The 27,443-nt window shown below is 37.5% G+C and overlaps 1 protein-coding gene across 2 annotated transcripts; it reads left to right on the top strand.

The window, feature by feature from the left end:
- Positions 1–55: 55 nt before the first annotated feature.
- On the top strand, positions 56–21,443 carry STRAP (serine/threonine kinase receptor associated protein). 2 transcript variants are annotated; one of them, XM_030804825.1, is made up of 10 exons: positions 56–1,066; positions 1,776–1,911; positions 8,291–8,372; positions 8,960–9,032; positions 12,041–12,137; positions 13,348–13,485; positions 15,838–15,974; positions 17,882–18,031; positions 18,923–18,985; positions 20,890–21,443. In XM_030804825.1, exons 1-10 carry the CDS (start codon positions 955–957, stop codon positions 20,949–20,951), a joined length of 1,050 nt encoding a protein of 349 aa, XP_030660685.1. In that variant the 5' UTR covers positions 56–954; the 3' UTR covers positions 20,952–21,443. The 2 variants fall into 2 exon arrangements, with proteins under 2 accessions (XP_030660685.1, XP_030660684.1); XM_030804824.1 differs by having other exon boundaries at positions 18,920–18,985.
- The last annotated feature ends 6,000 nt before the right edge of the window (positions 21,444–27,443 follow it).

Here is a 27,443-nt window from a genome sequence, read left to right as displayed (position 1 = left end):
AGTGCTGGGATTACAGGCGTGAGCCACCGCGCCCGGCCTTTTTTTTTTTTTTTTTTTTTTTTTTTTAGACATGGTTTCGCTCTGTCGCCCAGGCTGGAGTGCAGTGGCGCGACCACCGCTTATTGCGGCCTCGACCTCTCGGGCTCCAGTTATCCTCCCACCTCAGCCTTCCAAGTAGGTGGGACCACAGGCACCACCACGCCAAGCCCGTATATGGTTTCCAAATAAGACAAATTGCAAAAAACGTTGCCAGACAGCGTTCGCTGGTTTGGGCCGTCACTGGGAATGGCTCGTGTCCGTCTAGATACTCAGAGGCCGAGTACAGTCCTCAGTAGGGCTGCTCGGCGGGTACACAGCTGACGCTGGTCCTTGGGCTTATGGGAGTGGGAACGACTTTCAACTCGGCCGCAGACCAGGAAGGCGTTCTGACCTGCTAGATTTCCGGGAGAAGGACCCCATCCCGGTACCTAGAGCGTCTCCCTTAGCCGGCGTGGGCCAACGCCAGTTACCTCACGAACACTGAACTGGCGCCTGCGCCTCTCTGTACTTCCCGCTCTTTCTTCAAGTCACTTCTACCCGGCGAGCCCGCCCTGCCGCCAATCGTCATTTCCGGCGGGTGCTCTGCGTCATTTACGTCGTCACTTCCTGCCGATACCGGTGTGGACGGTGTGAATCGTGGCTGGCCCGGTTCTCCGCTTCTCCCCATCCCCTACTTTCCTCCCTCCCTCCCTTTCCCTCCCTCGTCGACTGTTGCTTGCTGGTCGTAGACTCCCTGACCCCTCCCTCACCCCTTCCTAACCTCGGTGCCACCGGATTGCCCTTCTTTTCCTGTTGCCCAGCCCAGCCCTAGTGTCAGGGCGGGGGCCTGGAGGAGCCCGAGGCGCTGCAGCAGAAGAGAGAAAAGACAACGACGACCCTCAGCTCGCCAGTCCGGTCGCTAGGTTCGCCGCCGCCATGACAATGAGACAGACGCCGCTCACCTGCTCTGGCCACACGCGGCCCGTGGTTGATTTGGCCTTCAGTGGCATCACGCCTTATGGGTATTTCTTAATCAGCGCTTGCAAAGGTGAGCAAGGCCGCAATCCTGGTCCCCGACGGCTGGGGCTGGGCTGAAAGGGATCGGGACCCGCACGCTCCAGTGCCGAAGCGGTGGTGTGGTGAGGGGGGAGGGGGCGGTATTAACATCTGAGATGAGGGCCAACACTGGTCCGGTGGAGAAAGGAGTGTGTTAGGGAATCCGCAGCTGGAGCCGAGAGGACGCTTTTGTAGAAACTATCACCCCCAACTAAGACCGCTCTCCTTATTTTATTTTTATTGCTATTTTTGGAGGAGCTGGTCAGCACTTGCCTAGACTCTCGGGACAACACTGTAAATAGCTTTCAAGGATTTGGGGAAAGGAGAAATTAGGCCAGGCCGTGCAATATTTCGCTCTTGTCTCACTGGATATTCCTTTGTGGTATTAGCCTCATTTTTCAAATGGGAAACTGAAATTTAGGCTAAGATGTTTGTCCAAAATAAGACTAAAATCTAGATTGTTTTGACGCTGATCAGTATTCCCAGAGAATTACAGGTGCTTTTCAGAGAGAATGATCTGTTCAGCTCTTCAGTTAATTTATTACTGCACATTCCTTAGTGCCTTCAATGGGTGGTGGTAGTTAAATAGCTGAAACAATTTTTCCACTTTGTCATTGAACATCATTGTATATTTACATTTGAATCTTAGACTTTAAGTAATCTGAACTTATAAATTACATGTTTTAAAAAATATTTTCTAGATGGTAAACCTATGCTACGCCAGGGAGATACAGGAGACTGGATTGGAACATTTTTGGGTCATAAAGGTGCTGTTTGGGGTGCAACACTGAATAAGGATGCCACCAAAGCAGCTACAGCAGCTGCAGATTTCACAGCGTAAGTGTAGCCAAGATGGCTAACTTTGGTGTTCTCTGTAGCTTGTGTCCTGAAATAATCAAAAACTTCAGTGTCAGATATTCATAAACTTCTGACTCACTGGCTGCCATATAGAACGCATGATGTTTGATCCCACCAAAATTCCATCGTGGTCCTGTGTGCTTCTTTGTCTTCATTGGTTCTCAAAATTTTCAGAGGCCTAAATGACTTATTCCTTATATTTTTATTGAGACTCAGGAATCTGCATTAACAAACGCACCAGATAATGAATGTTGATCTCCTTTACAAATGCTGCTCTGTTTGTACTCCTTAGTGATATCCTACATTGATGGCCCTAGGTTTTTATTTCAATCCCAGTTTTTGTTAACTGGCATTAGGCATCACTAAAACTCACTGTGTCAAAAACAAACAAAAAAGCAAAACAACAACAAAAAAACAAAACTCAGCTGCTCTTCATTTCCTAAGTTTTTAAAGGTTGAAATCTAAAGCATTCTTGATTTTTCCTTACATCTAGATTATCATCATCTTTTTTGATTCTGCCAGCGGGATGTCTCCTGACTACAGTGTTCCTCCATGTAGTAACTGTGGCTGCCTTAGTTCAGGATCATTTTTAACTTTCAGTAGTTTCTTTTCCTCCTATTCATTTTCCATATTGTTGCCAGTTGTCTTCCTAAAAACATACTTGATCATGTCACTTCTCTACTAATGATCTTCCTGTCTTCCCTTTGCCATTTTAGTAGTTCATGACCTTTGATGTACATTAGAATATCTGGAGAGCTTTTCAAATATTCAAATGGTATGAGTCCCAGAAATTCGGATTTTTAAAACTTTTTTTTTTTTACTTTTTTACTATATATATATATTTTATACTTTTTAACCACATTTAAAAATATTTTTTAATACTTTTTACTATACAGACAGTATCTAGCTATGTTGCCCAGGCTGTCTTAAACTCTTGGCCTCCATGCCTCAGCCTCTCAAAGAGCTGTGGTTACAGGGGTGAACTACTGTGCCTGGTACAGAAATTCTGGTTTGATTGGTCTGGGGATGGAGTACTGGTCATACTGATTATTGGTGTTTTTTTATTTTTCTTTCTTCCTTTTCTTTCCTGATGTGCAGTCATAGAATTGCTGACCTAAAAGACACATTTCAATTGTTGGCCCTTTACAGTTTGCCTCATCCTAGTTCATCAGCATCATCCTCTGCCATTGCACACCATAAACCTACAATCTAATTATACTAATCTTATTGTTACCAGAATATACCTTACCTGTTCTGACTTTTGGCTGTTAATTATGTTATTAAACTGACTTGCAGTGGCCCTCATTGCCTTTTTGGGAGTGTATCATATTTTATAAATCTTGTTATTTCCAGTTCCTACTTGGTATTTGTAACTTAACGAATTTGACACTTCATTGTTTAAACTGATGAAGGCAATATCAAGAACTATTATGCATACACAGATTTATTAGACTTAAGAGGCTAGGGAGTACAAGTGGTGTTGATTTTTTTTTTTTTTTTAAAGACAGAGTCTTGCTGTGTCGCTGAGGCTGGAGTGCAGTGGTACAGTCTCGGCTCACTGCAACCTCCACCTCCCAGGTTCAAGTGATTTCTCCCACCTCAGCTTCCTGAGAGGCTGGGACTACAGGTGCACGCCACCACGCCTGGCTAATTTTTGTATTTTTAGTAGAGACGGGGTTTTGCCATGTTGGCCAGGCCGGTCTCGAACTCCTGACCTCAAGTGATCTGCCCACCTTGGCCTCCCAAAGTGCTGGGATTACAGGTGTGAGCCACCGTGGCTGGACTTTGATTTTTTTTTTAACAACCTCACACTAAGGAGCAATTGTAAATCTGCTGCCTCCTTCATTTTAAGTAAATTAAACATACCAATTTTAGAATGAAAAAATGAAGGCTGATTGATGGTGGTGGCGGATACTTGACTATATGCTCTTGTTTATTGAAACAGTGTTGTTTTTATGCTTTCTTAACATTTCAAGTCTCAATGTTTGTGTTTACAAGTGGTATTAAGAGCATGAAGGCTGGAGCCAGATGACCTTTATTTGAATTGGTGGCCTCATGCACTTTATTTAACCATTTTTTTTCTGTCATGGTACCTACTTCATAGGTTGGTTTTGAATATTAAATAAGTTAATATGTTTCAAATACTTACAATGTTGCCTGAAGTCTATTACACCTATGAAAGTGTTACATATGTAAAGTAACGATGATAGCTACCATGTAAACTATTACCACCCGCACTTGATCAAAATCACATACTGTTTTGAAACTAATATGGCTAAAGCCTTGAAACTATTTGGCCTCATATAAGGAAGGTTGAATAGATTTAAATGTCAAGAAGGAAGATTTTTGTGATTTTTTTTTTTCCCCCTTATTTAAGGCTTTAGGTGCTGTGTTAGAGTGGAAAATAATAACAAGCATTGGCACTAGGTGGGCTCGCATTCGTGTGCTAACTATGCTGTGTATTTCCAGTTTGATCATCATAGGATTGTTTTTTGTTTGAAACAGGGTCTTAGGTTTCTAGGCTAGAGTGCAGTGGCGTGATCATAGCTCACTGCAGCCTCCGTCTCCCAGGCTCAAGCAGTTCTCCTACTTCAGTCTCCTGAATAGTGACCACAGGCGTGTACTACCATGGTCTTAGGTGCCTAGGCTAGAGTGCAGTGGCGTGATCATAGCTCCCTGCAGCCTCTGTCTCCCAGTCTCAAGCAGTTCTCCTACTTCAGTCTTCTGAATAGTGACCACAGGCATGTACTACCATGCTTGGCTAATCTTTGTGTTTTTTGTAGAGACGGGCTTCACCATGTTGTCCAAGTTGGTCTTGAACTCTTGGGCTCAAGCAATCTGCCCACCATGGCAGGATGTTTCTTAAACGTTGGCTTTCATATCTGTAAAATGGGACTAAGACCCATGAGATTATTGGAGGAACAGAGAGATCTTTCTCCACCATATATCCCTGAAGTCCAATATGATCTCTGTCACATAGTAGGTGCTCAATAAATGCTAGTTGCGATTTATCCCTCATTTCCCCTATGTCTTGTCTATGGGGTGTAGGAGCGTGTTTTCGTGTGTGTGTGTGTGTGTGTGTGTGTGTGTGTGTGTGTGTATTCTTTCCAAGAAGTTACTCCCCACAGCTTACCTGATTAGTCATAGTTGGTATAAAGCATTTTTAGAAACATCTTCTTTTTTCTCTCCATTCTTACTTTTTTTGGAAAACTCATTTATGGTGTGGTCATCTAGAAGTGGAATATGGTCCTGTTTCTTGTGGAGAAATTTAGCAGAATAGGTCTATGGACTAGTGTAGAATGTTATCTTGGAGTAATTCGGGCAATTGAGTCCAGTGTTGAGTACAGTGTCCCTAAAACACCATCCTCTTTGTATCTGTTTGGGAAGAATGCCAAAGTAAAGACAATTCTGTGCTGTGCTCCCGAGAGTGCTTAAGTACATCTGGGATTGGGTCCAGGAATTTATAGGTAATCAAAATGTATCACTCTTTCTTTCTTGTAAAACCAGTAGAAATATCTAATTTTAGTTTTAATAAGGTTCTTGATAAATCAAAAATGGTATTATCTCCTAGATGACTTGGTCAACATGTTAAGGTATTTAGGCAATTTTAGAAAAATCTTAAACTGGCCAGTTTTGTTGAAGGTTTAAATAAGTAAGTTAAGCAGCTCCTATTATGAGACTTACGGTAAGTTCATTCTGAGGATATGAAAAGTATCAGGCAGCATTATTATTTGCAAGAAACTGGGGTATAAGAGGTAACAGTAGTTTAAGGAGATGACAAGTACTTCGTGGGATGTGAAGAAAATAAATGTTAGAGGGTTAGCCACTGAAAGGGTATTGTTAATAGCGCTTTACTGTCTTGATTTGAGCCCTGTGGCCAACTAATACATGTCAATTTCTTGCCTGGAGATTGAATAATACATTAGGAAACATTTAGATTAGATCCATTTTAGGGCTCTTACTGTGAATAATGGAAATCTGACAGAGTTAGTACATGCCCTGTCAGAAAATGTCATGCCTCTATTTTAGTACTGTTTCTAAATAGGAGGAAAAACTACAGACACATTACCTCTCTGGTTAATATTACTACTTTGGTCACTCCAACTCTCTTCTCACCTTTGAATAGACACAGTCTAAGCAGAATCTTAAGATTTTAGAGCTGGCATGTTGGCATTAGCCTGTAGCTACTTAGGAGGCTGAGGTGGAAGGATCTTGAGGCCAGGAGTTCAACTATAGCTTGCGCAATATACCAAGACCCTGTCTCAAAAAAAAAAAAAAAAAAAAAAGTTTTAAGTTTATGGGAGATTATTTAATAAACTTGAAATTAGCATATCAAAGGACATCACCTGGATTTCTTTGGAGACCTGTGAATAATTAGAATAGTAATTTTAGATACATTTGTTGTTTTCTTCACTTTTGATGCTTTCTGTCATTCTAATACTTGTGAACTCTTATCACAACCATGAAATGCATTTCACTGTGATTAAGGATACATGTAAACAAAAAACAAAGCAAATTTAAGCACAGTAATAAGTGGAGTTCTGTGGGAGAACAGAAAGGAATGGTTAATTATTGGAATTGAGGATAAATAGGTATAAAGAAAAGATAGCATTTGAAATGACCCCTAAGGGTGAGTAGAACTTTAATAGCTAAGAATGTAAAATACAGACTTAAGAGAATAATATGAACAAGAACATAGGAGCCTGGAAGAAAATACATAAGTTATTTGAGGAATGGTTTATAATCTAATGTGGCTAGATTCAGAGAAACAATACAAAATGAGGTTGGGAAGGTAGATTGGGGCCAGAGAGTTGCATTGGAATGAGAGAGAGAGGAGCAAGTTTCCTGGGCAAAGAGAAATGAATACTAGGGAGTTTAGTAGCAAGGCTACTTATAGTTGACATTATTTCTTTCAGAACGTATTTATTCAGCCACTCATATGACCCACATTATTAAATATTGCAAGCTTTGGTAGTGTATCATGAGCATTCCTGTTAGATGGTCTTTCATATTTATTAACCACATTGCACATGCTATTAATGTTCATCTAGAATAGCCTTCCCTTCTTTTTCCCGATATATTTCTCTTTGCTTCTTCCGACAGCTAGCTCTGTTACTTACATTTTCTGGACAATATCTAAGTGCTTTTATCTGAGTTTTTATAGCCATATATATGTCTTTTAATTATATTTCTTAAATGTGTTATTTAATGCATGTTTTTCTCCTCAGCTAAAGCTCTACTATGGCAGGAACCTACTGTCGGGTATTTTTTGTCTCCCATTTGTGCCTTAGCACTAAGTATAGAATGATATATATTTAATATATTTTATTATGTATTGGGGTAAGCAAAAGAAAAGATACATCTTGCTTTTCTCTGATTTTTTTCCTCTACCATTTTATTGCCCACTGTGTTCCCAAAAATAAATATCAGTTGCATTAAAATGGAAATCTCTATGGAACATAGCTTTTTCACTCTTAGCAATTCTTTTCCCTGTCTGCAAAGTTTTCTTGTTTATTTTTCACTGATCTGTTCTGATCTAAAATCAACTTTTTCCCCCCTTCCTTAAGCTTTTTTATTTGGGGGAACCCTTTTAGAGTAATTTTGTAAAGTATTGCTCAACTATTAGCCGCCCGGAATATACATACACATATAAATGTATGTATACCTACAACCAACTTGTATTTTGGGGTGGGGTGGGACAGAAAAAACAATGTAAAGATTAAAATACTCAGTGTTAGCATTATATAATCAAAGGCTGATAGTTTGGGGGAAGTTAACTGTACTAGAGTTTGAAATTTTAAGTCAGCTTTGAAGAGGAGATGAAGTGGACATTGTCTCTCCACTATCTTAATTTGAAATTTTACTTAGCCTGTACCAAGGCTTTTCATTCCCCTGTAACATTTTTAAGGATTTCTGTTTTTTGTGTGTGTTTATTTTTATTTTTTATTGTGCATCTGAGTGGAGCATAGAGAAAAAATTGGCATGGTGAAACTAAAAATTGGTTAAAATGTATGACAGACTTGCTAAAGGGATATTATGGCTATCAGCTAAAATAAAAGTAAGTAGGATGGGTTGGTTCATGAATCTTACTTAAATTGTTCATATCTTTTTCACTGTCAAAGAAAATTAGATTGGTTATAAAGTTTTTACAGAGAAATTTCTTTACCCTTAAGCTTATTTAAATATTTTATCAAATGAAGTCTGTGAGGGATACTAGAGATAAAGGAGATTTATAATACATTTATGTAACATTTCACATATGTAACTTATTTGGTACTCATCAATATTATAATTGTATTTATCCTTTTAGTATATTGGGTAATATTTATCCTACTAATTTTTCCTTTTTTACTTTTAGCAAAGTGTGGGATGCTGTCTCGGGAGATGAATTGATGACCCTGGCTCATAAACACATTGTCAAGACTGTGGATTTCACGCAGGTATCAGAAAATGGAATTTATTTTGGCGAGTTAAGTTGCTGTTATATAGTGTGATAATGCTTTTATATTTGATTGGTGTGTATATTTGATCGATACATTTTGTGTGGAATATTTGTTATTTTTTGGTTCATATTTGATTTGATTGTATATTAAGCTCTATGAATTTGTTTCGTGGTTAATCCTGTCAAGCTTTTAAGATACTGTGGAACAAGTACCAGTCCTTCAACAAGCAAAAAACATCTGAAAAGCTCAAGTAGCCTTCCCCAACTACTAATAGAAGGGAGAAGATAAATTTGAGATAATTAGGAAAAGGCCTCTCACAAGGGAGAGGAGTAGGATCAGGGGAGAATAGGAGAGTTCATGTATATGTAGTGTAGCGTAACGCTTTTGAACTGGAAAGCTTACAAGTCTTGGCAGTTATGAGAGGGCAGCTGTTCCACAGTATCTTCTCAGAAGTAATTGGTTACGTCTTGGCATCTCTTTGTGATGTCTGTGAGCTAGATTTTGATTTTATTTGGTGTTGAAGTTTGAAAGAGAAATAACTATTAAAATGGTTAATCTATTCACATTTTACTTTGTGTTTTCAGGATAGTAATTATTTGTTAACCGGGGGACAGGATAAACTGTTACGCATATATGACTTGAACAAACCTGAAGCAGGTAAGCATAATTTAAACATCGGCTTGTAGTTTTATTTTCTTTTAATTTAAATAACTGACTAAAGGGTTTCATGCTCAGTACTCAAATTTGGAAAATATAGATAGTCATGGCCAGGCACGGTGGCTCACGCCTGTAATCCTAGCACTTTGGGAGGCTGAGGCGGGTAGATCACTTGAGGTCAGGAGTTTGAGACCAGCCTGGCCAACATGGCAAAACCCCGTCTCTATTAAAAATAGAAAAATTAGCCAGGCATGGTGGCAGGCGCTTGCAATCCCAGCTACTTGGGAGGCTGAGGCAGGAGAATCGCTTGAACCTGGGAGGCGGAGGTTGCAGTGAGCTGAGATCGCACCACTACACTCTAGCCTGAGCAATAAGAGTGAAACTCCGTTTCAAAAAAAAAAAAAGTCACAAAGAAGAAAATTAAAACATAATTCATCAGTTTTTGGTTTATAAACTTTCAGTCTTTTTTTCTGCAGTTTTGAAAAAATAAGTTTATTTGCTGCGTTACTATTGTATTTCTTCCAAACTGAAAATTTATTATGGCAAATTTTTATCATTATATTAAGTTTTAAAACAGTGCGGAACAGTGTTACTATGTTTTGGTAAGAAAGATTGGTTATTTATAGAAGTTGGTGATGGTGAGAATTCTCAGTTGTGTGCACATATTGCTTAGATTTTTGAACCATGTAAATATATTAGCTATTCGAAAGAATTTAAAAAAATCTGCAATTACAGTTTTTTCATGTCACTAAATAGCCTATGAACTGTTTGTAATGACTTTCTGGTTTTCCATCCTGTGGATATATCATAAGTGAATTAACTGGTTTCCTGTTTTGGCCTGTTTGGGCTACAGATTTTAAATATGAAAAGCAGTATTATGCTAAACATCCTTATAGTTGCAAATGTTTTCACAATGATTTCCTTAAGATAACTAAGCAAAAGTAGAATTGGTGGGACAAAGAGGAGTAGAGTTGTTGGAAGGTGGCCGGGCGCAGTGGCTCACACCTATAATCCCAGTGCTTTGGGAGGCCAAGGCCAGTGGATCACCTGAGGTCAGGAGTTCAATACCAGCCTGGCCAACATAGTGAAACCCCATCTCTACTAAAAGTACAAAAAAATTAGATGGGCATGGTGGCAGGCGCCTGTAATTCCCAGGTACTCAAGAGGGTGAGGCAGGAGAATCGCTTGAACCCAGGAGGTAGAGGTTGCAGTGAGCCGAGATTGTGTCATTGCATTCTAGCCTGGGGGACAAGAGCGAAACTCCTTCTCAAAAAGAAAAAAAAATGAATTGTTGGAAGTATCAAAGTATCAAAGTGTCTTCCAACAAAATATAGGTATATATGTATGTATCTATACCCAACATGTTCTAGTGAACACTGATAACTAACTTTCTGTCAATTTAAGAAAATAATTCTGTTGTATTCATGTGAATATTCATGAGATTAAAATGCTGTTGAATACCATTTTAATGTATTTCCTTTTTTATGAAATAATTGCCTGTCTACCCTTTGTCCATTTATCTGTTGTGTTATTCATGGTTTTCTTACTGGTTTTTAAAGGTTCTTTATTGAATTCTAATTTATCATTTGCTTTTAAATTTTGTTAAGGCCGTTTTTATGGTATATACATTCTTAACATTTTGGTGGCGAAATCCTTTAGGCATTCTCTCGTTTTACAGAAGTTATAGGTGTCTTCCCCACTCTACATATTTATTTTATAATATTTTAATCATTTCCCTCACCATATATATACTTAGCTACCAAAACATGACAAACATAATTTTGTTTTATTATATATTTGGTATCTTTCAGATGTTATTATGTGGGCATTTATGTAGTCATAAATCTATAAAATTTAAAAGAGTAATAAGAGAGTCAGAACCACATTGGAAATTAAGCAGTTATTCTCTTGAGATAACTTCCATTTCTGAGAGCTTTTTAAAATATTTACATTTTAGTGTTACAGTAATTTGTTATGAAAACATTTTTAAGGTGAGGAAACAGTGCATTTACAGATTTTTTTATTCTCCATTGCATGTAGGAGTTTTTTTCTCCTTTCTTTTTTGATAAATTTATGCCAGAACACAGCAAAGGACTCTGACCTCACTTAATCTATGAACCCATTCAACAAAGCAAGGTAGTTCAGGGATTGGGTCGACATTTTTTGTGCTCTTTACCTTTCCCAAAGCTGTTTTATGAAAGTTGCTCTTTCGCTGTGCTGGCAGCAGAAAATAAAATGAGGTTTTACTGTGTATCAGGTATCTGTTAAGCCCTGTTCGCATTTGTAACCATTGTTATCTCATTTTACAGATAAGGAAATAAAGTTAAAAAGTTAAGTAACATGCCCAAAGGTGAAAATAGTGTTGAATGGCATTGCGTCCAGTGTCTGCTTTTGCCCCTAGAGACAGCAGTGAGGGTTTTTTGAAGTTCTTTGAAAGCATAATCTCTTACAGATTTAAGCTCCCTTCCTTTTTTTTTTAAATGTTTTCCTCACAGTGTAGAAACATTCTTGGGAATTGCTGTCCCACTTTCTATTTCCCTTTTTTCCTTCCAACCCTTATTTCTCATTATTTACTATCAATAGCTGCTTGGATAAAGGTCCCAGAGTCAGCCATAGTACTAGAATCAGATTCAACTGTCTTGTTCCTGAGTCCATGTTCTTATTAAATTATGCCACATTAATTATTCTTTTATTTCGTGGCAATACAATAATGCTTTTGAATATTATCAGTTGTGCAGAAATTTAGCCTAGAGGGAGTGGTGCATTCACTCAGCTACATATAGCAAGCATGGTAGTTCCTTGGGTCCCTGTCATGCAGATAAATTTATGTTCTAGTATAGAAAAACTAACTGTGTTCTATATAAACATCAAGTTTGAATTGGGCTGGGCTTTGAAAAGTTGCAGTCTAATTTAAAATGTGTGTTTTTTAAAATATATAATTGTTCCGATATTGTTCAGTTTAAAAAATCATGTATTAACAAATGTACTCTAAATTGTTTTATCTCAAGAACCTAAGGAAATTAGTGGTCATACTTCTGGTATAAAAAAAGCTCTATGGTGCAGTGAGGATAAACAGATTCTTTCTGCTGATGACAAAACTGTTAGGTAAGTAATTTTTCTTTAATAATTTACAATTTAAGGCTGGGCATGGTGGCTCACGCCTGTAATCCCAGCACTCTGGGAGGTGAGCCGGGTGGATCATTCGAGGTCAGGAGTACTAGACCAGCCTGGCCATCATGGCGAAACACTGTCTCTATGAAAATTACAAAACTTAGCCTAGCGCGGTGGCGCGCACCTATAATCCCAGCTACTCAGGAGGCTGAGGCAGGAGAATCACTTGAACCTGGGAGGCAGAGGTTGCGGTGAGTCAAGATCGTGCCATTGCACTGTAGCCTGGGCAACAGAGCTAGACTGCCTCAAAAGAAAAACAAACTTAAAATTTGCAAAATATTTTACCTTAGAGCTTATATTTTAAATACATTTAATATTATGTGTGAAAAATGTTCTGAACATTAAAATTTAAGTTGCACCCAGGTCACATTTATCTGGAGCTATTTACTATTACAGGTCGAGTATCCCTAACCTGAAAATCTGAAATTTGAAACGCTCTGAAATCTGAGACTTTGAGTGCCAACTTGATGCCTAAAGGAAATGCTCATTGGAGCATTTTGAATTTCCTATTTTCAGGTTAGGGATTCTCAGTCGGTAAGTGTCTAATGCAAATATTCCAAAATCTGAAAAAATTTGAAATCCAACTTTTTTCTGGTCCCAAGTATTTTCAATAAGGGACGCTCACTTTGTGTATACTGACAGCAAAATTCAGAAGAAAATTAAATTGCTGATACCTTATAAGCAGGTGTTCTTAACCTGGGTCTGTGGTCAGTCTGGTTAAAGGGAGGGACCATGAAGCCTCTGAAATTCTATGCAAAATCTTGTGTGCTGACACCTGATGTATATTTCTTTGGAAAGATGTGTAGCTATTACTATATTCACAAAAACAGAGTGTAAGAACCACTATTTATAGCAATGCTGAAATTGACTAGATTAGAACTTGTCTTAATAATGTAGTTTTGCCAAATTGGGAAGTGTATGTAGGTATTAAAGTTGATTTTACTTACAAGCTATCACGCATAATTTGACATTGTATATAGAAACCCAGAATTTCTTTTTATCATCGGTAATTTGTGACTTGGAATGAATGTTGTTTTTCTGTAATTGTGATTGTTCTTTCGTTGGCTAATCTGCAGATGTAATTAGAATTTACAAGCTTTTTTCTTACATGAGTAAACATCATATTTTTATCTTTATTTTGCAGACTTTGGGATCATGCTACTATGACAGAAGTGAAATCTCTAAATTTCAATATGTCTGTTAGTAGTATGGAATATATTCCTGAGGGAGAGATTTTGGTTATAACTTATGGACGATCTATTGCTTTTCATAGTGCAGTAAGGTATGTCCAAGAAATACTTTTTTAGGTAACAAAAGACAATTTGGCTACTTACAAATGGAAAGGTATTTACTTTTTTTAAAAGTAAAGAGGCCAGGCGTGGTGGCTCATGCCTGTAATGGCAGCACTTTGGGAAGCTGAGGTGGGAGAATGGCTTGAGACCAGCCTGGGCAACAGTGAGACCCCCATCTCCACAAAAAATAAAATTAGCTGGGTGTGGTGGCACACGCCTGTAGTCTAGCTGCTTGGGAGGCTGAGGTGAGAGAATTGCTGGAGCCTGGGAGGTTGAGGCTGCATTTTGCTGTGATCTTGACAGTGCACTCCAGTCTGGATGACAAAGCAAAAAAAAAAAAAAAAAAAAAAAAAAAAAGCAAAAACTACTGAATTGGTGCTTGGTGCTGTAATTAATGTTTTTTACTATATAAAACCAGTGTGGGCTGGGTGTGGTGGCTCACATCTGTAATCCCAGCACCTTGGGAGGCTGAGGTGGGCGGACCACTTGAGGTTAGGGGTTCGAGACCAGCCTGGCCAACATGGTGAAACCCTGTCTCTAAAATTACAAAGAGAAGAAAAATTAGCCGGGTGTGGTGGTGAGTGCCTATAATCCCAGCTACTTGGGAGGCAGAGGCAGGAGAATTGCTTAAGCCCAGGAGGTGGAGGTTGTTTTGAGCTGTGGTCGCACCACTGCATTCCAGCCTGAGTAACGGAGTGAGACTGTGTCTCAAAAAAAAAACAAAAAACAAAAAAACAGTGTGATCTTGATTCTACTATTTATTTTCACCTTAAAATTTTAGAGAAGGAATAATCTTATTTCTATTCCTGAGTATGTGCATACTTAATGAATTTTTTAAATAGATTTGAATTTTGCGACTTTAAATGTAGTAAATACTCTTGGAGAAAGACTGGAATATATAACATAATTGGAAAAAATGTACCACAATATTATAACCATAGGTGCAAGAGTGATAATGGTAGTTATGTTTTCTGCTAGTCCATTTTTCTACGTTATATATGTGGGTGTACACGATTTGTGTTTTTTTCTTTAATTACTAGGACCATAATGAATACTATTTTGATCTATTTAAAAATATTGTTAGCCATTTAAAACTTCTTTGAAAACATTTTTACTTGATACATTATATTTGCATCATAGGTTGTACTAAATTATGGGTTAGTTTCCCTGTTTTAGCACCACGGTGAATGTTCTAGTACATTTCTGAGTGTTTCTTTACAGTAGATAGGATCCTGTAAGTAGAATTATCAGTTCAAAGGCTAGAAATGAGTTTAAAGTTCTTAGTTATACATGACACTTAATTGATTTCCATAAGGATTATACCACATTACACTTTGATATTTGACCAGTGTCTTAACCTTGTGTTAAAGGGCTAAGTGGGAGAAAGAAAAGGCGGTAAAATTGGAGGAGAGCAATTAAGCAATGTCAAGGAGTTTATACACATACGGTGAACTGATAATAGTAGAATACTATGGCCTGGAGCCATCGATTGGTATATTAATGCTCTTCACTCACTCCTGCAGTTAGGCAAATCTCATGTTGGTGGCAGAAATTTTCTGGCCCATTGAATATTCTAACATTTGAGCCAGCAAGTTGCTATGTAGTGATCCTGCATAAGTCACGACTTTAAAGTATATGATAATGGGAAGTATTTAGGAGCTGGGATACTATAATGTTTTGTATTGGAGGCCTTTCATGATTTTTAAGGTTCAAGTGAAAAAGCTAATGTCCACACTGTAATTTAATGTAATTAAATTTCAGATGAAGCTGTTATTATGCATTGATTTTTATTGTATAACTATAGCCCTAAATTTTGTTAGTCTTTTACTGCCTTATAGTAAAAACTGTTTTTAGCAGTTTATATTTTATGACATTGAAAGTTTATCTTGCTGAGGAGCTTAAACCCTCAGCAATTAATAATTATGTATAAATAATTCTTTATATTAATTACCTACTGTGAAAACTTTTTCTATTTACAAAGATAGTATGTGGTTGTAGAAAAACAAAACAATACGGGTGAAATTTATTTAAGAGCAAAAATCCCAATTATTATTCATACTGTTTTAATTAGCCAACACACTCATTTCCAGGAAGACATCCACTGCATAAACTGGATATCCCTTCATCCAAATGTCTTTGTATTGCTAAGATGGCATAGTATCCATTTGATTTTTTTTTTTTTTTTTTTTTTTTGCTAACAGCTTTTTTTACATCAGTGTTTACATTTGAGTAAATGAGTATTTAATTGTTCCTTGGGTTTCAGAATTTAAGAACAGTTCAAATGTAACTCGTTATTTTTACAATATTCAAGATTTGTAAATACTACTTAAATTTTTTTTCAGTTTGGACCCAATTAAATCCTTTGAAGCTCCTGCAACCATCAATTCTGCATCTCTTCATCCTGAGAAAGAATTTCTTGTTGCAGGTGGTGAAGATTTTAAACTTTATAAGTATGATTATAATAGTGGAGAAGAATTAGGTGAGTTGTCCCCTTACAGTGATGTGGTTACCTTTTATCATATGTTAAGTCCCAGTAATTAACACCTCATTTATATATACATATATATGTTATATTTGTTATATATATGTTACATACATATGTTGAAAGCAAATTTTTCAGCTAACTTAAGCTTGGTGCTTACAAGTGAAAAAGTAAAGGAGTTTTAACCATTTGGGTCAGACACTTTTATAGATCTGTAAACAAAGTATGCAGAAATTTATCCTTTTAACTGAAGTTCATTATGCTAATGTTATGTATTATGGTACAGTGAGTTTTAGGCTTTATTGGCTGGGAGGGAGGGGGGAATCTTATGTCAAAGTAATATGCTAAACACAAGCAAGGAGATCTGTTCTTTCTGAAGTATGTTGTGGGTGTGTAACCCCATCTACTTGGCCCATCTTCCTTTTTGCCAACTTAGGAATTCCTAAGACTCCGTAAAGAACACTGTGTGGGGGAAAAACCAGTATAGCATATTACAGGAATACCTTTAGGAATCTGAATTGGAGAGTTATTTTTATCAGCTTTTTATTTACACTGTTTTGGAGTTTGAGTTTTTTGCTTTCATTTTCATGATAACAGTCCTTAATAAGGGGAACGGAAAGGCATGCGGATTAATTTGAAGTTAATATATATTTATCTGATGGACCAGGTATTTCACATAGTTACATGTGGTTCTCAATATCTACTTTTAGCCTTCCCAAATAGTTTTTGCTTTTAGGTCAAAAATACATTTAGTTTTTATAAATATATATTTTTATCTATAAGCTGTCTCTTCTTGTTCTTGTCTGTTTCTAGCTGCCGTGCTTTACCAAAGAATGAAGCTTGCTAGATTACACCCAAAGAACAAAAGACAATTTTACGTTTTGTTTCTTGGGGAACATTGATGCATCTGGGTTGCATAAATGGAACCTTGGTGATGGACCATGTAGAATCTATTTTAATTGCTTATGGTTCAGCTTTTATTACTTGACTACAAGTGACTTATAAATAAGATATTCTTTTCTGTTACTTTTATTGAATGCCAGTTTTTAAAGTTTTAGAATGTTTTTGGTTTCATATTTTATTCATTTTCAAGACTAAGAGAACTGAATTATTTGCACAAGATCTGAAGTCACAGTGAATACCAGACCTGCCCAGCCTTTCTCTTTCCAAAACCTTGTGTTCTTTGTACTCTTACAACTTTTCTATTCTCTGGTTGGACACAGATGGGAGACAGAATAGGATCATTGGTCTAGTAAAGGGCCTTGAGAACTAGTAAGGTGATGAGGCATCAGAAAGTAAATGAGAAAGGTTCATACATAAAGGTACTACTTGAATATAACAGTGCTCCTAATCTATACATTTTCTCGTTAGGTTCCGTAGATTAAAATATTTATGGATCATTGTTGATCCTATATCTCACCTTTCTGTGTGACAGAATAATTAGTGGACTGTAGGAAATTAAGAGGCAAAGTGTGTAAAAGAGCTCCACCTGGTGGCTCTCTATAGTCATAACAAAAATTGGTTCCCTGAGAAATAGGCAGTGAGTTTTAGGATATGGAAATTGGAGGTTGAACTGATAAGACTTTAAATCTACTTTCTATAGAATTAATGGGGTTTTCATTTACCTCTTTTTCTCCATCCTTAATGAGACATGAAGCCTCATTTGCTTTTTTTAGAGGGACAATCTGAAACTAGAGTGCGTGCTAGATTTGGAAAGGAATAATCTTACAGAGAGGGTCAATGATACACCACTTTTGTGATGAGAAATTAATTAAGTACAGTTTTTAATGTTTGCCTTAAGAATTTTTCATCTCCCCAGTAACACAGACATTTTTTTTTTTTTTTTAGCGTATCAATATGTAACCTAAGAGTTAAAATTATCTAATAGCCCTCTTCTTTTTCAGAATCCTACAAAGGACACTTCGGTCCTATTCACTGTGTGAGATTTAGTCCTGATGGAGAACTCTATGCCAGTGGTTCAGAAGATGGAACATTGAGACTATGGCAAACTGTGGTAGGAAAAACATATGGCCTTTGGAAATGTGTGCTTCCTGGTAAGAATTTTTATTCAGAATAATAAAATTTTTAAAATGCATGATTTAGTGTCATTTTTTCATCATTAATTTTATTTCAGGGTTCCTGTTTTCTATAAATTTTAAATTATATATTATGGTTTAAGCAGCGAGAAGCCCAGGATTATAAATTGGCCAGAGAAAGGGTCATGTTCCTTTGTTTAAATTTTTTTTTGTATGGCTGGGCGCAGTGGCTCACGCCTGTAATCCCAGCACTTTGGGAGGCTGAGGTGGGCAGATCACGAGGTCAGGAATTTGAGACCAGCCTGGCCAACATGGTGAAACCCCATCTCTACTAAAAATACAAAAATTAGCCAGGTGTGGTGGCACATGCCTGTAATCTCAGCTACTCAGGAGGCTGAGGCATGAGAATTGCATGAACCCAGGAGGCATGCATTGAGCTGAGATCACACCACTGCACTGCAGCCTGGGCAACAGAGTGACTCAGTCTCAAAAAAAAGAAAATTTTGTTGTACAATCTAGTTTGTTCCTAAATTTTTATACTAGCACATTTTCTGGCTGGAATAGATCTAATTCAAAATTTGCTGGAAGGCAATATAAAGAATTTACAAGTAAATGTATCTAATCTCTGAATAGTATTACTCACTGATCCACACCAATAAAGGTAGACGGTTTCTTAATAAAAAATACCTAGTTACTAATCCCTAAGTAGTTGCAGTATGAACCTAAAAGTAATTTTGAAGAAAGACATACTATTTTAGAATCACAATTACTTAAAAAGGAGTTGTTTTTATTATATTTTGTAGCCATTTCTTGGAATCGTCTTATGTTGCTCTTCTTGCTTATTGAACACTAGAAATTACTTTAATAGTGTAAGTCATATAATCATCATTGCTTTTCTTTTTCCAGAAGAAGATAGTGGTGAGCTGGCAAAGCCAAAGATTGGTTTTCCAGAGACAACAGAAGAGGAGCTAGGTAACTGCTATGGAATTGACTTTTGTAATAGTCCTGAGGGATTTAAAATTGAACTGTAACAGAAGTTTTACTCATTGGCAGAAGAAATTTAAATATGAACATATTTAAATAATGGAAACTTTAAATATTTATGCATGTATATACACATATTTATAAGCTACATATTTAAATACCTACTGCATAGTAGTAATAGGCACAGAGATGTAGTATGGACACAACCGATGTGGTTACTCTTTCAGAGCTTAGAGTCTAACTTAGGAGACATGCCAAAACAAACAAATTATTGTAAGGGGGATTAAAAAAAAGCTTCCTAGAGAAGTGACATTTAAACTGGGATCTACGGATGAGCAGAAGTGATTTAGGTGAGGTCATGAGAGGGGGTGTTGGTAGGGACAGGATGGAAAAGTTCATAGCAGGAAAACTATGTTAACTAAAAGTTCAGAACCAAAAAGGAGCATAGCATATGAGGAACTAAAAGAACTTCTCCATGCCTCCAGGTTAAAGAGCAAAGGCAAAGTGAAGCTGGAGAAGCTAGATCATTTGAAGGCCACATTTGCTGTATTAGAACTTGGAGAGTTTTATACTAAGAGCAATGAGAAACCTTTGAATTTTAAGAAGAGGACTTTAAAAGATTGCCTTGGTAGTTCGAGACCAGCCTGGCCAACATGGTGAAACCCTGTGTCTACTAAAAATACAAAAATTAGCAGGTAATGGTGGCAGATACCTGTAATCCCAGCTATTTAGGAGGCTGAAGCAGGAGAATAGCTTGAACCCAGGAGGTAGAGGTTGCAGTGAGCCGAGATTGCACCACTGCACTCCAGCCTGGGTGACAGAGACAGACTATGTCTCAGAAAAAAAAAAAAAAAAAGGTTGACTTGGCTGTGGCACATACAAAGAATTGGACTGGGAACAAGAGTGAACATAAACCAGTTAGGGGGCATTGTAGTCTAGACGAGTGATCATGTAGGTTTTGTTTTGTTTTGTTTTGAGATGGAGTCTTGCTCTGTCGCCCAGGCTGTAGTGCAGTGGCATGATGGCATGATCTCGGCTCACTGCAACCTCCGCCTCTGGTTTCAAGCGATTCTCCTGCCTAAGCCTCCTGGGTAGTTGGGATTACAGGTGTACCACCACGCCTGGCTAATTTTTGTATTTTTAGTAGAGATGGGGTTTCACCGTGTTGGTCAGGCTGGTCTTGAACTCCTGACCTCATGATATGCCCACCTTGGCCTCCTAAAGTGCTGGGATTACAGGCATGAGCCACTGCACCCAGCCTATCATGTAGTTTTTAATAAGGGTATTGCAGTGAGAACAGAAAAAGGTAGATGGAGTTGACAGTCTTTTGTTAGACTTGTTAGAATTGTGAGATTGATGAGTGGGGATATCATGAGGAAGAAATACGCAGATTGCTGCCATGAGAAAGTGGGTATGATGATTTTGGGGGAGATTGGGAAGGTGTTTACCATTTACCCAACAGAGTTTTCCTTAAATTTTTTATTGTTAAGCACCTTCTTGCTAAAACTTAATGTTGATGGTTAATGTTTTGCTTTAAATAGCACTAAATATTAGGATTTGAATCACTGAAAGAGAGGGCTAGATCCTTCGAAGACATGACTTTAATTCAGGGTTTATTGGATAGCTGGACTCTGAAAATTTAGGCCAGAAAGGGACCCTTGGAGGTTGAGTTATGGTGTAAGAGGTCTAGTGGATAAAACACATGAACTCTTTCTTCTTTGCCTTTTCAATGACATGAGTCTAGTTGTTAGTGGCATGTGCAGTTGCTCTCTTCTTCCCCTTACCACAGTATGCTTTACAAACACTTTCTTATTCCTTCATTACACAGAAATGTAGATTTGCTTCTTTCTTTTATTAAGTTGACTAATGTGACTTTTTTTTTTAACTTATAGAAGAAATTGCTTCAGAGAATTCAGATTGCATCTATCCTTCAGCTCCTGATGTTAAGGCCTGAGTGTCAATCATATGTCGCAGTTAGTATACAACTGACTAAAACAAGCAAGCAGAGAAAAGCATCAGCCTTCCAGAGTTACTCTGCTTAAGGCAGAAACAGCAGTAAATAATGAGGAAAATGAATTAGCTCCAGTGCTGGAACAACTAACTTGGTGTTACCTGTAAGTGAAAACTCAAGTGTCAGATGAAGGGAGGTGGAGTTATCCTCTTATAGTACAGTGGCCTGTTAACTTTTTAATGAATATATACAAGCCAACATCCAATTTCTATTATTACAATTAGGGTTCTTGTAGCTGTTTATGTTGTTATGGAGAAGAAAACTATATTGGCTTATTTTTCTGATCTTAAAGCAGAATGCCTTTTTTTTTTGCTTCAGTTGTAAAGTAGAGGGAATACATGATAAAGTAACTGGTTTGATTTCTCTTTCATTGTACGCTGCTTCTGAACATCTAATTGTTTTTAGTTGTCTGAATAAAATGCCTCTAAAACAAAACAATGTTTGGTTTTTTCGGGGAAAAACTACTAATTTGAGTTTTATAAGTGGAAATAGCCAGAAAGTTTTTCTGTATCATAACCATAGCAAAAGATAAGCCAATTAATCTGTAGTAAACATTATTTTATAATATTGAGATTCAGTTACTTGTAATGAATTTTTGAAATTCTTATGTCCTTTACTAGTGTTTCATTTACCTCCTCTATTCCCAGATTGGATAGAAGTGCTTGACACGCCTTTTTAAATGATTATTTAAATAATACATGCTAGTTATAAGAAAAAAAAATCAACTGAAATTTAGCAGTAAGCTGAAAGATCACTTAGAATCCTACCACTCCTCAGAAAACTATTAAAATCGAATGACTGTGAATGCATGTTAGGGCATCTCTGTATGTATATACAGATAGAATGGATTTTATAAAAATGAGATTACTATAGACCTGCAGTGGTTTAAGAAGTATGGAATTTTACCTCATTCTTTAATGAGGGTGGCATTCAGAAAGCCCTTCTAAAACCTAATAAATTGGATCAACTGAATTTAGACTTGTAATTTATTTATTTTTTTTTAAATAAACAGGGCATATTAAATGAGTAATTTGGAAATACTTGAGATGAATAAATAACATCTCTGCCAACTTCCTTTTTCTCCTGATCAGTCTTGTGAGTGACCCTTGATAACTTTTCTTAAAAGCAGTATGAGTCAACCAAAGAATAAGATTAATTTTTGAGGATTTGTGATAACCAGAAGAAAGCACTGTAGGCTGTGACAACATGTGACAGCCAAGAGAAATACAGGGGAGCCAACTGGTGATCCACATCGGCTTTCATAGAGTGGTAGTATTTTTGTGTCAGCTTGTTACATTCCTGAACCTCTGGATTGCAGCAGTGTTGTCATTGTACCAGCAGTTGCTCAGACTCTAATCAGAGTCTGATTTACCCTCAGTAAAGTTTTGTACGCATCAGATTGGAATCATGAAGTTGCTTGTTATTTATGAACCAAGGGAATTTCTACTTAGGTTTCATAAAAGTCTAATGACCTTATACAGGTACAGTCCTTTGTGAATTGGTTTCCTGCTGCTGCTATAACAAGTGACCACAAATGTGTACCTTAAGATAACACAAATTTATTATCTTAACAGTTTGGGAGGTCAGAAGTCCACAGTAGGTCTTGCTGGGCTTAAGGTGTCAGCAGAGCTGCAAGCCTTCTAGAGGCTCTACAGGACAATCCGTTCCCTTGCCTTTTCTAGCTTCTAGAAGCCAGCTGCATTCCCTGGCTCATGGTTCCTTCCTCTTTCTTTTTGTCCAGCAGTGTCCGTTTTTAAATCTCTTACTCTGAATGTGACTCTGCATCTCCTGCTGCCTTCTTTTACTTATAAGGAGGTTTGTAATTATATTGGGCCCACTGGAATAATCCAGGATAACCTTCCCAGTTCAAGACCTTCAATTTAATCACGTCTGCAGTCACTTTTGCCATACATAATGACATATTCACAGGTTCTGGGGATTGGGAAGCGGACATCTTTGTGGGGGCCATTAGTCATTAGTCTGCTTACCACACTTGGTAATGGTAGAAACCTACAGTAGAATTTAACAAAACTTTCAAGTACTTGTTTCTACAGTAGCGGTCACTTTTCTGTTCTCATCTTACTAAACCTTCAGCAGCATTCAATAATCATCCACTTCCTTGTTTTTGATTTTTTTTAGCTTCTATGAAACTACACTCCTGGGTCTTTTTTTTTTTTTTGAGAGGGAGTCTCGCTCTATCACCCAGACTGGAGTGCAATGGTGTGATCTCAGCTTACTGCAACCTCTGCCTGCCAGGTTCGAGCGATTCTCCTGCCTCAGCCTCCTGAGGAGCTAGGACTACAGGCACATGCCATCACGCCCAGCTAATTTTTGTATATTTTTAGTACAGACAGGGTTTTGCCATGTTGGCCAGGATGGTCTTGATCTCCTGACCTCGTGATCCACCCGCCTCGGCCTCCCAAAGTGCTGGGATTACAGATGTGAGCCACCGCGCCTGGCAGGGTCTTTTTATTACCTTAACTGACTCTTGTATTTGCCAGTTCTTCCTTTTTTTTTCTTGACTTCAGATCTGGGCTGTACTTTCTAGCTCTGTTCTCTAAAGAAAAATATCATCCACTGTTACTCAAGATCTTCTGATACGTTCTACACTGTTGTCTATACGTTGTCTACCTGGCCTGCCTCTTTGAGCACCAGAGTTTGACAGCGTAGTTGAATGCTCCATCTTAACCTTTCATAAGACTCAGACCTACCTATCGTAAGTCTTGATTTTTTTAATCAAACCTGTTACTCCCTCAACCTTTCCCCATTCCACTAACTGGTACTAACTTACACTTACTTGTTCAAACTAAAAGACATGGAAATCCTTGACTGTTCTCTCTCATCCCCATGTCTATATGCAAGTCCTATGGGCTCTTCGAAGCTATGCTTTGCCTCCTCTCCATTGTTAACACCCTAGGCAGGCTACCTTTATTTCTCAGTTCCTTCATAACTGCTCCCTCTTGCCCCTACTCATTCATCTGGCTCTTGTCCCATCCATACTCCACACAGTAGGAAAGGTAATTGCTTTAGGATTTGAAGAGACGAGGTGATTTCCTTGTTAAGATCTGTAATGGCTTCCCATTATATCAAATTCTTATGATTCGTTGGCTCGATACCTTTTGTGGCTTTTTCATATTTCTCTTGCTTGCCCTGCTCTAGCCACAGTGGCCTCATTTCTGTCTCAAGTCCTTTTCGCTTGATATTTCTGCTACTTGGTTCACTCTTACCTAAATGTTTGCTTGGCTGGATCCTTTCTTTGCATTCAGTCCTCCAGCTGGTCTGTATTCCATCTCTTGTCACTTCTTACTTAGTCCTATTTTATTCATACTTGTTAACACTATTTGAAATTTTGTTGCATGTTTTTCAGCTTCATTGATAGTCTCCCTTTCCCTGGAAAGGTGACTGGTATGTTGTGAGTGCTCAATAGTTGTTGAAACAAGTCCCTCACCAAATCTTTTTAATCTCTCCCAGTAATCTATGTCAGACCAGGAAGACTGTTTTCCAGTTATCTCATATGTAGCAGGCCATCCTCCACTGAAGAGTGAGACATTGGTGGGCATGGCAGACATGGCAAGACAAAGCTCTTACCTCTCCAGTGAACCCATGTACAGCTTCAGCCGGTGTGAGACTGAAGTTACCCAGGAAGAATCCAGCTTTCACTTGCCTTCTCATCCCGTTCATCCTCTGGAGTCTCCTCTCTAAGTCCTAATTTCCAGTAGGTCATGGTATCCCAAGTTCCCACCTAATATTAGTAATTTACCTTTTTAATGAATCAATTACTTCTCTATTTTAGTGTCATCCAGAGGTTTCTTCCAGGAAGCCAGGATTGAGTGTGGTCATTCAATTTTCTTCAGAATATTTTTCATGTCAGTAAAGTTCAACACATTCTTTTTAATGTCTACAAAATAGCATAGTAAAGATGCACCATAATTTATAACAAATTATAGATTATTTTTTAGTAGTTGCTCAAATTCCATGGAAGTATTTAGCTGCCTTTTCTTTGAGACTAAGGTTGGGGAAAAATGGATGCAATTTTTCAGAAGGGAGCAACAACAAGATGAGGCATTGAAAAAGCAGACCAATGGAAAATATTTCTCAACTAGCTACCTTGCTTATGCTTTATACCTAGGGGATTAACAACTTAAAAAGCGGTTCCTATTAGGTTACTATATGTTACTGTGCATGTCTGTCTGCTACACTGGGGGGTTACCCAGGAAAACATTGTTAAAGCAAGAACACTGTCAGATAAGAGGGGGCCTAGCTTTTCTTTGGTTATCTATTTAATATAGAAATGCTTAATTGCAAGTGTGCTATAGTGTCACTTAGACTGAGGTGACTAGATCAGTAGAGTTCTTGGAGGCATCTAACAAATTTACCTTTGGAAACAAGGCCTAAGTATGCATCTAAATGATAGCTAATGAACAATAATAATACTTTATAGATTGAATCACTTTAATGAGAGAATAGAACATGGTCAAGTGGAAGGTAACTGATTTTAGTTTAAGGACGAGTATGGAAATGATATAAGTGCCTTATGTTAGGTTTTAATGTTAACATATGTGTCACTTTTTAATCTCTCCCAGTAATCCATTGAGATAGGTAATTGTCTCCACTGCATATATGGAAAACCTGAATTTCAGAGAGGTTTAATGGTTTGTCTAATAAGTTTAGCTTCTAAGAGATAGTAGGGAATAGTAGTGTGTAGTCTAAGGTTATATATTGTTATGTGAGTATATATTGCCAGGTTTTAAGCAATCCTCTAGCACTTACAGGCAAATCTCTCTTAGCCTCAGTTTATCTGTACAGGGAGAAAAGAGTTCTCACACACAGATTTTTTTCAGGAAAAATCTCATAAATATGAAATACCAAATAATTTATGGAAAGGGCTTAATTCATAGGAAGCACTTAATATTAGCGAGTATTATATATTCTATCAGTGATTCCCAAGCTTTAGGACTCTGTGGCCAATAGACTTTAAAATGGGGGCGAGGAGATGGAATAGTCCGGCTTCTAGCCAACTGAAGCTATTAAAAAAGAAAAAATAATTATCACCATGATCTTTATAAAACGACATTTTAAAATTCAAATTGGTAGTGAACAACGTAGTCTCAGAATGAAGGAGTGTTCTTTAAATTGCATAAATTTAGCTTCATAAAACACTCAGTATAATTCTTTTTTTAAATTTTACCATGAACTAGGAATTGGATGTTCTATTAGTCTCCCTCCAGTTCTAAAATATTTTGACTCTAATATTCACACTTTTTCATAGTCCTCCCTGCTCCTACACTTTTCTCCATCTGACCTAGAATGCTGGCTGACGGTTTGTAGTCTAAGTGGTTATTTACCTAATGAACTTGTGAATAATTGCTCTTAGAACATAGGAGTAGAGACTATATCAAATGAAATTTGACTGGATAAAACAATAGGCAGTATAAGAAAAGTAGCAAAGACAGCAATATACACTCATTCATCTAACAAATATTTATAGTCTACTAACTGCCAACTACTGTACTAGATCCTACATATGATGAACCAAACACAAATGATCTATGCCCTTCGGACCTTAAAATTTTTTTACTCCTATCTCCCAAGACTGGTAGGTTCTTAGAAGCTTCAAGATAAATATTACGTATTCCTAGAGCTTTAATTTTAATTAAAGGAGGAGTGAGGGTGGGAGGATAATTAGGTAATTTATTTGGCAATTTAAAATTTACGTTGAAAAACATCAATGAATAGGAATAGCATGAAAATTTACATGGCTTAAAAAATACAACATGTAATACGTTAAAAGCAATTTTACTCTTGTAAGAGTCAGTTTGGGCTATGGCTCCATATTGGCATGCGTAGTTTATTTTCCTCTGCTTCTTGTTTGTGGTTCTTTACATTTAGTTTGCATAAACATTGCTTGAAGAAACATTAAAATTACAGATTCCAGGGTCCTAGAGATTCTGATTGAGTAGGACTGTGAGGAAGCCCAGAACTGCTTTAGAAAAAGCTCTTGGGTGATTCCCATGTAGTGGTCTATAGCTCTTTCTTTGAGGGGACTTGCCTTAGGGATACTTCAGAAGTTTCATAAGGCAATAAATTTAAAAGGAATCTTCACAAAGTGAAATATAGGAACATTTCTCTGTGAAAGAAACTCATTTTTTGCATACTATCCCTGCTGTCTCTCCTAATGTTGCCACATTAGCATACTTTTAAACTGCAGAGATTAATTTGAGATTAATACATTCAACAGGTCCATTTTAGAAAAAGTCCTTGAGAAATTCTTGACTGATATATTGCTAAAACGTTTGCTTTAAGAGGCTGCCCTAATTCTGATTTTTCAACTAAGGATGTGACAACTTAAAAACAAACAAACATTTATGTAATGAATGGTATGGAATCTGGTTTGGAGTTGTGTCGACTTCTAAAAATAGAATTTCATGTATTGCC

The sequence above is a fragment of the Nomascus leucogenys genome, chromosome 23 (genome assembly GCF_006542625.1).
Source record: "Nomascus leucogenys isolate Asia chromosome 23, Asia_NLE_v1, whole genome shotgun sequence".
Classification (NCBI taxonomy): domain Eukaryota; kingdom Metazoa; phylum Chordata; class Mammalia; order Primates; family Hylobatidae; genus Nomascus; species Nomascus leucogenys.
Note: the sequence above shows the minus strand (reverse complement) of the source record. Positions and strands in the feature narration are given on the sequence as shown.